At 43.5% G+C, this 11,872-nt stretch overlaps 1 protein-coding gene across 1 annotated transcript; it reads right to left on the bottom strand.

Annotated features, from left to right (window-relative positions):
- Positions 1-6,529: 6,529 nt before the first annotated feature.
- KRT6A (keratin 6A) lies at positions 6,530-11,511 on the bottom strand. Its single transcript, XM_063075905.1, has 9 exons — positions 10,972-11,511; positions 9,854-10,068; positions 9,446-9,506; positions 9,202-9,297; positions 8,916-9,080; positions 8,296-8,421; positions 7,237-7,457; positions 7,006-7,040; positions 6,530-6,893 (listed from the first exon to the last, which is right to left on the bottom strand). Exons 1-9 carry the CDS (start codon positions 11,509-11,511, stop codon positions 6,658-6,660), a joined length of 1,695 nt encoding a protein of 564 aa, XP_062931975.1. The 3' UTR covers positions 6,530-6,657.
- Positions 11,512-11,872: the final 361 nt, after the last annotated feature.

Raw genomic sequence — 11,872 nt, 5'->3', positions numbered from 1 at the left:
CCTAACTGTTACTTTGTATCCATTGACCAACCTTTCCCCATTTGCCCTTCCCCCCAGCCTTTGGTAACTACTATTCTACTCTCTACTTCTAGGAGATCAACTTTTTTAGATTTCACATATGAGTGAGGTCATGTTATGGGAAGGAGCCGCCAATGGGACACAGTCACTCAGAGAGAAGGAGAAGTCAGATAATTTATTGCCAGCAGGCTTCAGGGGAACTTGTGTTCCAAATCCTGAGCACAAAATGTAGGGAGAACTAGCTTTAAATACTCTTCTTGGGTAGGTAGGCAGCAAGCATTTCCATTGGCTTGGTCTGTATTCAGGCAGAGTTAAAGGTGAGTGAGGGGCTTCATTAGAGCTGGTTGCAAAAACTGGGTTACTGTGGTTAAGATGCTCTCTGCAAAGAGCTAGAGAGCAAAACACAGTCTCTTATTCACACAGGAAATGTTGACAGCTGAGGTTCAGCACAGTCTCTCACAGGAAGAATTGACAGACTGGCAAACTGAAGAACTAAGAAATTGCATTCAGTTGTTAACTCTTAATATAACTCTAGATACTTTTACAGATAGGCAGATATTAGCTCACAAAATTAAAACAAAAATAAAAACAAGGGTTTAGACACAGGAAGGACAAGGAAACCAGCCATTACAATGTGGTATTTTTCTTTCTGTGCCTGGCTTATTTCACTTGACTTAATGCCCTCCAGGCTCATCCATGTTGCTGCAAATGACTGGATTTCACTGGTTTCTTTTTAATGGCTAAATAATATTCCATTGTGTAAATATACCACATTTTCTTTAACCATTCATAGTTGATGTTTATGGCAGCTTTATATATAGCTAACTGCCAGAAATTGGAAGCAACCAAGCTTTCCTTCTGCAGGTGAATGGAGAAATAAACTGTGGTACATTCAGACGATGGAATATCATTCAGCACTAAAAAAAAGAGCTATCAAGCCATGAAAAGACATGGAGGAACCTTAAATACATATTGTAAGGTCACTGAGGAAGGAGATGCTAGCCAGACAAAGGCAGAAAAAAGATTTTAGTAGCAAGCAGACCTGCCTGGATGAACCTAAAAGACGGCATCAGCCCCGAGAAGCAGTTGGGTTCCTTTTTATAGGGTTAAGATTGGCATCTGGCCTAGCCTAGGAAGATGGCTATAATCTTCTACAGCTTGCTCATGGGAAAAGAGACTTCAGGAGACAGAAACCTTGGGCTAGTGGGGGAAAGCAGCTACAGTGTTACACTCTAGGTACAGCTTGCTCAGCTTGTGGGAACAGAGACCTCGGGAAGCAGAGACCTTGAAGAAGGAAACTTAGAGAAACGAAACTGAAGGGTGGGGGCTTTCTAAAAGTCATGTTCTAGGTTCCAGGGACCTAACACATTTTAATAAGTGAAAGAAGCCAATCTGAAAGGGCTACTTACTATATGATTGCAATTATATGACATTCTGGAAAAGGCAAAACTGTGGAGACAGTAAAAAGATCAGAGGCTGCCAAGGTTGGGGGTGGCGGAGTGTGGAGGGATGAATAGGTGGAGTATAGAGAATTTTTAGTGCAGTGCAGCTACTCCAAATGATATTATAATGGTAGATACATGTTATACGTTTTTCAAAACCCATAGAATGTATACCAGGAGTGAACCCTAAAGTAAATTACGAACTTCCAGCTATAGGAACAGGTCAAAGTAGGTTCATTGATTGTAACAAATGTACCACTCCAAATGGGGGTTGTTGATAATGAGTGAGGTCACAAATTTGTGGGGGCAGGGGGTGTATGGTGAGTCTATGTACCTTTTGGACAATTTTGCTGTAAACCTAAAACTGCCATAAAAAATAGAGACAATGTAGATGAACCTGGAGGACATTATGCTAAGTGAAATAAGCCAAGCACAGAAAGACAGATACTGCATGATCTCATTTATATCAAAACATGGAACTCATGGAAGTAGAGAGTGGAAGGATGGTTGCCAGAGGCTGGGAGGGAGGCGGAGGGAGTGGGGAGTTGCTGGTCAAAGGGTACAAAGTTTCAATTAGACAGAAGGAGTAAGTTCTGAAATCTATTGCACAACAGGGTGACAATAGTCAGTAACATATTGCATATTTCTAAATAGCTAAGTAAATTTCAAATGTCTCACAAGAAAAAATAATAAGGGAGGTGATGGATATGTTAATTAGCTTGATTTAGTTATTCCACATTGTATACATATATCAAAACTTCATGTTGTGCCCCATAAATATATACAATTATAATCTGTCATTTTAAAATAATTAAAAAGTTTTTTTAAATCTATGGGTTTTAACCTACCCATAATGTCATGATTTTACGACTACAATATCATACATAAGAGTTTCACCACCCTAAAGAATGCCATGTTTTGCCTACTTGACTTGCAAAGATCTTTTCCTTTCTATACCAACTTTATTCAGTTTGTTATTTACAAATTAACTTGCTGAGATTTTGATTGGGATTGTGTTCAATCTATATATCAAATTAGAAGAATTGACAGTTTTGCTTCCGCACAGCAAAGGAAACAATCAATAGAGTGAAGTGACAACCTACAGAGTGGGAGAAAATTTTTGCTAACTATGCATCCGAAAAGGGATTATTATCCAGAATATACATACAACTCAAACAATTATACTGTAAAAAAACAAATGACCCAATTAAAAAATGGGCAAAGGGGCTGAGTAGACATTTTTCAAAGGAAGACATACAAACGGCCAACAGATACATGAAAAATGCTCAACATCACTAGTCATCAGGGAAATGCAAATTAAAACTACATTGAGATACCATCTTACCCCAGTTAGACTGGCTATAATCAAAAAGATGGTAAATAACAAATGCTGGCAAGGGTATGGAGAGAAGGGAACACTCCTACACTGTTGGTGGGACTGTAAATTGGTACAACCCCTATGGAAAAGAGTATGGCTGTTTCTCAAACAACTACAGATGGATCTTCCATACGATCCAGCAATGCCTCTTCTGGGTATATACCCAGAGGAATGGAAATCATCATGTCAAAGGGATTCCTGCACTTGCATGTTCATTGCAGCTCTGCTTACAGCAGCCAAGATAGGGAACCAACCTAAATGTCCGTCAATGGATGATTGGATAAAGAAACTGTGGTATATACACACCACGGAATTCTACTCTGCCATAAAAAAGAATGAATTATTCCTATTTACAACAACATGGATGAGCCTGGAGAAACTTACGTTGAGTGAAATAAGCAAAGCACAGAGGGATAAATACCACATGTGCTCACTCATATGTGGGAACTAAGAAAGAAAGGAAGGAAGGAAAGAAAGACCATGGTAGTACATTGGTCTTACAGAAGAAGGGAACATTCCTAGGGCTACACAGTGGATTCGGGGCGGGGGGAGGTGGAGGTGGAGGGAGGTTGGGGGATAATTGAGTGGGGGACACGGGGTACAAAAGTAATTTCTGGTAGTGGGTATGCCCCCAGTATGAATTTGGCCCTCACATCATGGGCACAAGGGATGACAATTAGCTTCGTATCTTATGAATATTCATAATAAATAAATAAATAAATAAAAATAGATAGATAGATAGATAGATAAATACATAAAAAAAATGATGTTGAGTCTTCCAATCCATGGTATGGAGTATCTCCTCATTTACTGACATGTTTGATATCTTTCATCAGTATTTTTTAGTTTTCCACCTATACATTCTCTACATATTTTGTTAGATTTATGACTAAGTACAGAATCTTTTGGTGCTGCTGCTTAATGGAATTGATTTTTAATTTCAAATTTCAGTTCTTCATTGCTGATACATAATAAAGGACTTATTTTTGTGTAGTAACCTTGTATTCTACAGCTTTGCTATACATGCTTCTTACTTCCAGAAGGTTTTTAGTAGATTTTGGATTTTCTACACAGACTATAATGTCATATGAAAGTAAAGACAGTTTTACATCTTCATTCCTGATATGTATAACTTTTTCTCATCTTACTGCGCTAGTTAGGACTTCCAGTACAATGTGAATAACAGTAGAGAGAGAAGGCATGCTTTTCTTCTTCTCAGTCTTAGGGGAAAAGGGTCCAGTCTCCATTAAGTATGATGTTAGCTATAGGATTTTTTAAAGATGGTATTTACCAAGTTGAGAAAGTTTCTGCCTAGTCCTTGTTTGATGAGATTTGTTTTTAAGTGTGAATGGGTGTTGGATTATGTCATACACCTTTTTGTACCAACCGTTATAATCATCTGATTTTCCTTCTTTAGCCCTTCAGTAGGGTGAGTCGTATCGATTGCTTTTAAACTAGCTTTGTATATCTAGAGTAAGTCCCACTTGGTTGTAGTGTAGAACTCTTTATATACTTGATAGTATGAAATTTGGTAATATTTTGTTGAGCATTTTTGTGTCTATGTTTATAAGAAGTATTGATTCGTAGTTTTCTTTTCTCAAAATGTCTTCATCTAGTTTTGGTGTCAGAGTAATACTGGTTTCCATAGAATGAGCTAGAAAGTGCTCCCTATGCTTCTATTTCCTGGGAGATATTGTAGAGAATTGGTACCATTTTATTTTTTAAGCATTGGTAGAATTAACTAATGAAAATATGTAGCGCAGCCTTTTCCCTTTTGGAAGGTTATATATTATCGATTCAGTTTCTTTGATAGGTATATGGATATTCTAATTATCCTTGTGTAAAATTGGTATTTTGTATCTTCAAGGATTTGACGCATTTAATCTAAGTGATTAAATTTTTGACATGGAGTTGTTTATAGTATTCCTTTACTATAATTTTAAAATCTATGCACCACAAGATTTTAATTTTCTTTAAATCCATGCGCACAGAGACAATTTTAAACCTCCTTTTTGGGTATTGCTACATCCTAGACACTTTTCCTTGTCTATTTTTTTCTTTTCCACTATTTCTCATGGGTATGTATTTATGTGGTACGTGGGCTTAGCTTTTGGAAGTCAGTCTTCACGTTTCTACTGCCAGGGAAGTTCTGGGCAGAAAGCAAGGAGGTGCCAATGTAAGAATCTGCCCGTTTTGCTGAGGGAACAGTTAAAGGTGAACACAGCAAGATACCGATGGAACAGGATCCAGAAACACCAGTACAATCCAAGAGAAGTTCTCCAGTGCAGTGATATGAGGACCTGAAGGTTAGAAAGACAGTTGTCACTGCTTCCCAGCCTTTCGGCTAAAATCAAGTACAGGAAAATAATTGTCACCCATGGGGGCATCAGGGACTGGTGTGTCCCTAGGATAATACAAGTCAACTGACCAATCTCAAATCTTATCCTGAGTTTTCCCTTATCCATTCGCAGAATTTAAACCAGGACAGTTCACACCTGAGAGAGGAATAGGACTGTCTCTTTTGAGCAACATCAACTTGGTTTCTTTCAGGCTCCAGGAGAGGCGTAGGGTGTGAGAAGGAGGAAATTTACTTATTCTATTGTCTTCACATTTCAAGAAACAACCATCTGAGATTTGGGCTGAGTCTGTGAATACTTACTTTGACCAACCAGCTCGAAAGTCTCTGATTTCTCCCTGTTGTGAAAGTTGTTGTGATGCACATCCATGTACACACACATTTCTGCATTTGTACTCTTTCTTCAGGATACCTTTCTGGAAGTATATTTCCAGTTCAACAGTCTGCCACTTTAATTGCCCTTGATACATGGTATCAGGCAAGTTTCTTAGTCATGAAGGCAATTCTAATTATAAATCGAATATCATAGTCTCTTGTTAAATGACTTTTGCTTTAATTATACAGGAATTTGTTTCACCAACTGAGCATTTAGGCTGAGCACTGGCATAAGGGGACAAGTGGTCTTAGAGACCAAGTCAGAGACTATGCTAGTAGTTCCTGGTATGGACAGTTAAAACAGAGTGTGCAAAGATGGTGGACCAGATTCCTCCAACCTCACTTGCCAAACATTTGAATGCAATTTGATCTGGGAAGGGACTGTGAATGTGAAAATGCCTAACTGATGTTTGTTGGACCTCTCTAAAGGACAGGAGTGAAGCACACGGGGAATGGATTATCTTTAAAAATACAGAGTCATTTAACTGATGAAAAATATTAAGAGCCTATAGACCAAAAGCAAGGCACCATTAAACAATACATTATGTTATAAATCTGCTTTATTTAGAAATTACAGGGGAGCAAAGAGCAGAGAAAACATCACAAGAATACAGACTCTATACGTCATAGGACTAGACACTTGTACTTTCATGGCTACTGCAAAGGAGGTTCACAACACTTCTAAGATTGGGTATTGTTGGGCCAATGGAAATAAATGAGAAGTTGCCCTGTACTGGAGTAAAATCCAGGCAGTGTTTTCTGTAATGACAATGAGCTGAGATAATTTTCTCATAATGGTCAGCCTCACATGTAGAAACTTGGAGGTAGAGGTTAATAATTTAGTAACAAACTGAGGCATCAGTTGTGCTTAATTTATGATGTAACTCAGAGGTGGACCTTCTGATGGTAAAAAATGGAAGCTCAGGTGGAGCAAGTATCGAAGAGAGGAGACATGAGGGCACTTAGCAGCCTAGGTTCTAACTCAGAGCAGGAGAGACCAGAGACCAGGAGAGGGCAAGCGACTTGAGTAGAGGGCTCTGCAGCCACTGAGGGGGCTGAGGATTGTGGGACGAGCTGGTAGTGGCACTTCATTGCTTGTAGCCCTTCCTGCTGGAGGACGTGGTGGTGGTGTACTTGATGGAGGAACTGCTGCCCCCGGAAGAGCTGAGGCCGCCTCCAATGCCTCTGCCACTGCCGGAACTAAAGCCACCTCCAAGGCTGTGACCACTGCTGTAGGAGTAGCCGCTGCCTCCACCCAGGCCTAAGCCACTGCCGACACCGCTGGCACCGCCGTAGCCACTGGAGACAGTTGACTGCACCACAGCTGGGGTGGGGAGGAGACAAGGACAAAGAAGACACAGTGAGCTCGTTCTGCCCACCTGAGCTCAGTCACAAGAGTGCAAAATGAAGGCAGGATGGCAAGCAAGGATACTTACAGATGTTGACTTGTCCAACACCTTCACCATTCAGCCTAGGAGAGAGGAACACAGGAAGGATGAGACCTCAGAGAGCCATTATGGAAAGCCTCAATCTGTGGAATAGCCCATGGGAAACTGCTCTTTTAGGTGTTTTTCAGGAATAACAATTACGGCCAGGACTAGTGTGCTCGGTGCCTCACAGCTTGAAGATGTACACAGACGTTTGAGGAGGTTGAGCGAGTCACCCACCTGCACTCCTCGCCCTCCAGCAGCTTCCTGTAGGTGGCGATCTCCACGTCCAGCGCCAGCTTGACGTTCATCAGCTCCTGGTACTCCTTCAGCAGCCGCGCCATGTCCTGCTTGGCCTTCTGCAGGGCATCCTCCAGCCCTTCCAGCTTATTCTTGGCATCCTTGAGGGCCAGCTCCCCACGCTGCTCGGCATCGGCAATGGCGGCCTGCAGGTTGGCGCACTAGGAGGGGAAAGCAAGTGGAGTGGACTTGTAGTGTGGTGCTCCACAGGACAGGGGCCCTGGTTCTTTCCCAGTGGGGAAGAGTCCTGGGACCCAAAATTGATACTGAATGAGCTCTGACTGTTTCCATGCAGTGTTTTTCCATTCTGTACTCCTTGTCTAGCCTGATTCATTTGACAGAAAACTTCACCCCTTATGCTGACCACCCCTCCTGAGAATGTGGCTCGTTACTGATGGGAGACACTACAGTGGACACAAGAACAAAGGATATTGGAGGAATGAATCTACTGGATTGTTCTCAGTGATGTTGTCAAAGCTACAAAAGGATCAAGTTCGAGGATCACATGTGCGTGCCACAGTAATTGCACAAAATGATGACCATCGCAAGTGAGGTGATGAGTTTTCACAAGAGGCTGTTGAGACCTTGCCTTCCTCCCACTTCACACACTGGGCAACTCTGTTCTTTGTGCTCTGCCCTCACTCCTCTGTCTTCTCACCTGTAATCTACAGCAGATTTGCAACCGTGTTCCTCATGCTTTCAATCCTCCCTTTTCTTTGCCAACTTGTTTCCTTGCAATTTCTAAGTCAATCTGTTCTTCTTATATAAACTGTAACCAGTGCCTCTGGTCTATATCGTATGGCTCTGACAGGTTGGCATTGATGGTCTTGGGTAAGATCCATGTCTCATATCCAGTGTCCTCATTGAGGACAGGAACTATCTGTCCTTCTTGTCCTGGTGTTTCTTTAATTCCCAGGAATGATCCCAGCTGGTGGTTGATGACTACCTGATGGTCTACCTAGGAAATGATGCTTTCTTCACCATCGCCCCCCACAGTACCTGCTTCTTGACGTGGTCGATCTCAGATCTCAGCCTCTGGATCATGCGGTTGATCTCGGCAATCTCCTGCTTGGTGTTGCGCAGGTCGTCCCCATGTCTGCCCGCCGTGACCTGCAGCTCCTCATACTGCAGTCCACAGGGAGAGAGACATGGTGTTTATGGCTTTTCACATGCAAATGAAGACTTTCCCTTCTGAATCGGGCATAAAACAAACCTGACCTAATGGCTTCTCCTCAAGAAACATCAGGCAGAGTTCATGTTACATGGTCGTTGGAGACTGTACACCTGAATCACAATCCTTCTTCATTATGGGATCAGATACTGTCTAGTTCTCTCAGGGACTGGCAATGTTCTGCACTGTGTTTCTGAGAGCCCACATTCAGAGTGAAGCTAAAGATTACTAGGTCCTTTTCTGTGGTAGCTTTCCTCCTGCCTTTGGGTTCTTTTGCTTCCTAGACTGAGGCATAGGTTCTGTAAATGTCTACTCTGATAGTGGAGGGTCCCCATCCTGTGAGAGGACCCCAGCTTCCCTTCAGTAGATTTCCCCAATGAAGTCTGCACCTTCTGGTAGTGACAGTGGGATACAGAGGTTCCTTAGCATCTGCCAGCTCATTGCTCACCTTGGTCTGGTACCAGGACTCGGCCTCAGCCCGGCTCCTCTGGGCGATCTCCTCGTATTGGGCTTTGACTTCGGCGATGATGCTGTCCAGGTCCAGGTTACGGTTGTTGTCCATGGAGAGGACCACGGAAGTGTCTGAGATGTGTGTTTGCATCTGAGACAGTTCCTGCAAGACAGAGAATCCTGAGATTATCTTTGCCTTTACATGTACAGAGGTCCCCAGCCCTAAGAATCTTCCTTCCATTGCAGACCCCCATCAGAGTAAATAAGAGAGTAGAAATGCTTACTGTTTCATAGAGCGCTCTTAGGAAGTTGATCTCATCTGTAAGAGAATCTGTCTTTGCTTGCAGTTCAACCTTATTCATGTAGGCAGCATCCACGTCCTGGGGAAAGAGCCAACAACTTGGGGTCAGCTGAGCCCTCCTTCCCAGTCTATAGTTTCCTATCAGTTCTCCACTCGGATGGGGGCAGGGTGCGGAGTATTTCCCCTCTTTCAGCAAAGCAATGTGAAACCCTGATTAATCAGCTCACCTTCTTCAGAGTCACAAATTCATTCTCCGCTGCTGTGCGCTTGTTGATTTCATCTTCATATCTACAAGAAGAAAGGGGAAGAGATAATGGAGCCAGTGGTAATGATAAACCAGAAAGGCAGCCTGGGACTTAACATATTCCTTAAATGGAATTTATCCAAATCTAGCTTTATGCCACAAAAAAACGTAAAAGATCATTTTTGCTGTAGCTACTCTCTTTTTCCTACCCTTATCCAACCACCCATCCTCTCCTTTTTTCTTTTCATATTCTCTCTTAGGCAATAATTTGTAATTTTATTTTCCATGGACATGTTTTGCTAAGCAATCTGCCGACATCTGGACCTAGTCTCCTCATAGTCTTGAAGAGTGTGCTTCAAGAAACCGAGCCCACTTCTCTCCTTTCACTCACTTGTTTTTGAAGTCCTCCACCAAGTCCTGCATGCCTCTGAGCTCAGAGTCCAGACGGCCTTTCTCGCCCATGATACTGTCCAGCTGCCGCCTGAGGTTGCTGATGTACTGCTCGAACAAAGGATCCATGTTCTGCCTCACTGTCTTGGTGCCCTGCTCCTGGAGCAGGGTCCACTTGGTGTCCAGGACCTTGTTCTGCTGCTCCAGAAACCGTACCTGGCGAGCAGACCACATAGATGGTTATTGGCAGACAAAGGCAGAAAGAAGTAAGTGTGTGCGTTATCAGGTTTTCCAGCAGCTTGGGGTTCTCCATGGTGCTGGGCTGCTGCAGAGCATGCACCGAGACTCAGGGTGAGGATCTGCTCCCCCAAACCTTTCTCCTTTGCTCCCCACAGATATAATTGGACATTCAATGATGTCCACAATTTCTCTCCCTTTCTTTCCAAGCACAATCACAAATCTACTTAAAAAATAATGTCCACCTAAAATATTGTAAAAAGTTTTTATTGCTGATAGGACCTCAGTTAGAAGGGATGTTAAATATTGTGTGATGATTATTTTCCAGTCCAATTTCTCATTTAGTGCATGTGTCTCCTCCATAATATCCTGGTTTTCTGGTCACTCTCTGTCTCTAGAGTCAGTTAGCATTTCTATAGATTGTATAAATGTTTCTAAGGGTTTTTGTTGTTGTTGTTAGTCAGACCAGAATATCATTTTCTTTCTTTTTTTTTCTTATGTTGAATTTTTTCCCTTCTTACTCAGACCCGAGAGTGTAATTTATCAGCCCAAATACCACCGGCCTTTTTTGGTGGTCTCCCAGACCCTTCTGAGGGAAAAGTCAACCCATTCCTTTCTCTCATTGCCTCGTCTATGCTCCAGGTTTAACAAAATTGAGAGTTCTTGCTAGGCAGGAATGAGGACCATCTAGGAGCTTCCATGGTTCTAAATGATTCCCATCACCTGCTGCCTGTTGTCAACACGGAGCCAAGCTGGCGTCCCTGTGCAGAGCTGTTCTGAGTCCCCTCTCCCTGTTTCCTATGTCTCCCTGGTAGGAAGTTTGCTGTTTCTCCAACTCGGGACTCTGAAATCCCCTGTGGAGGGCTCGGTCTCATGTCTCACCTTGTCGATGAAAGAGGCGAACTTGTTGTTGAGGGTCTTGATCTGCTCCCGCTCCTCAGTCCTCACCCGCTGGATGGTGGGATCGATTTGCAGGTTCAGGGGAGTCAGGAGACTCTGGTTGATGGTGACCTCTTGGATGCCTCCCGGGGGGCACACAGGGAAGCCAGAGCCCCCATATCCACCTCCAAAGCCAGCGCCACCACCGAGCCCAAAGCCACTACCAGCTCCACCGCCGAAACCAAATCCACTCCCGGCTCCAGCTCCAAAGCCAAAGCCTCCTCCAACTCTGCTGCCGTATCCACCACTGATGGCACAGCTGCCCCCTCCGATGGAGATCCTCTTGGAGCCCCCCAGGCCATAGAGGCTCCGGCTGCCAAAGCCAGCCCCTCCATATGCTCCCCCGAGGCCTCCACTAGCCCTGGAGCGGGACATGGAGACACTGCTGAAGCCAGAGCGGCAGACCCCGGGGACTCTGGCTGAGCTGGCACTGAAGCCACGGTGGCTAGTGCTGTGGCTCCTCATGGTGGATTTGCTAGACATGATTCCTGAAGAGAAGAAGGCTGCACAAAGTGGGAGAGGCTGGAGCGTAGAGGAGAGGAGCAGAACTGTGCTATGGGCTTCCCGGCAGCAGTTTATATATGGTAGAAATGGGCTGGGCTTAGTCCTGGAAGGTGAGCTTGCAGGTTGGGAAGGGCTGGGCTTTACAAATAGTGAGATCACCCCCAATCTCCAGTAAGGTATGAAATATAAAGATTGCTTTTTGGCTTCCTTTAGTCATGGAGAAATTCTCCTGCCTTCCAGCCTTAACTTGATCACAACACAATAAGCCTGGATATAATTCACTGAAGTCATGAGTTAGTCATGTTCTCAAACAAAGAGACAAGGAGCTGATCTGTGATAA

The sequence above is a fragment of the Cynocephalus volans genome, chromosome 12, assembly GCF_027409185.1.
Source record: "Cynocephalus volans isolate mCynVol1 chromosome 12, mCynVol1.pri, whole genome shotgun sequence".
NCBI classification, from domain to species: Eukaryota; Metazoa; Chordata; class Mammalia; order Dermoptera; family Cynocephalidae; genus Cynocephalus; species Cynocephalus volans.
This window is presented reverse-complemented; position numbering and strand designations above follow the sequence as displayed.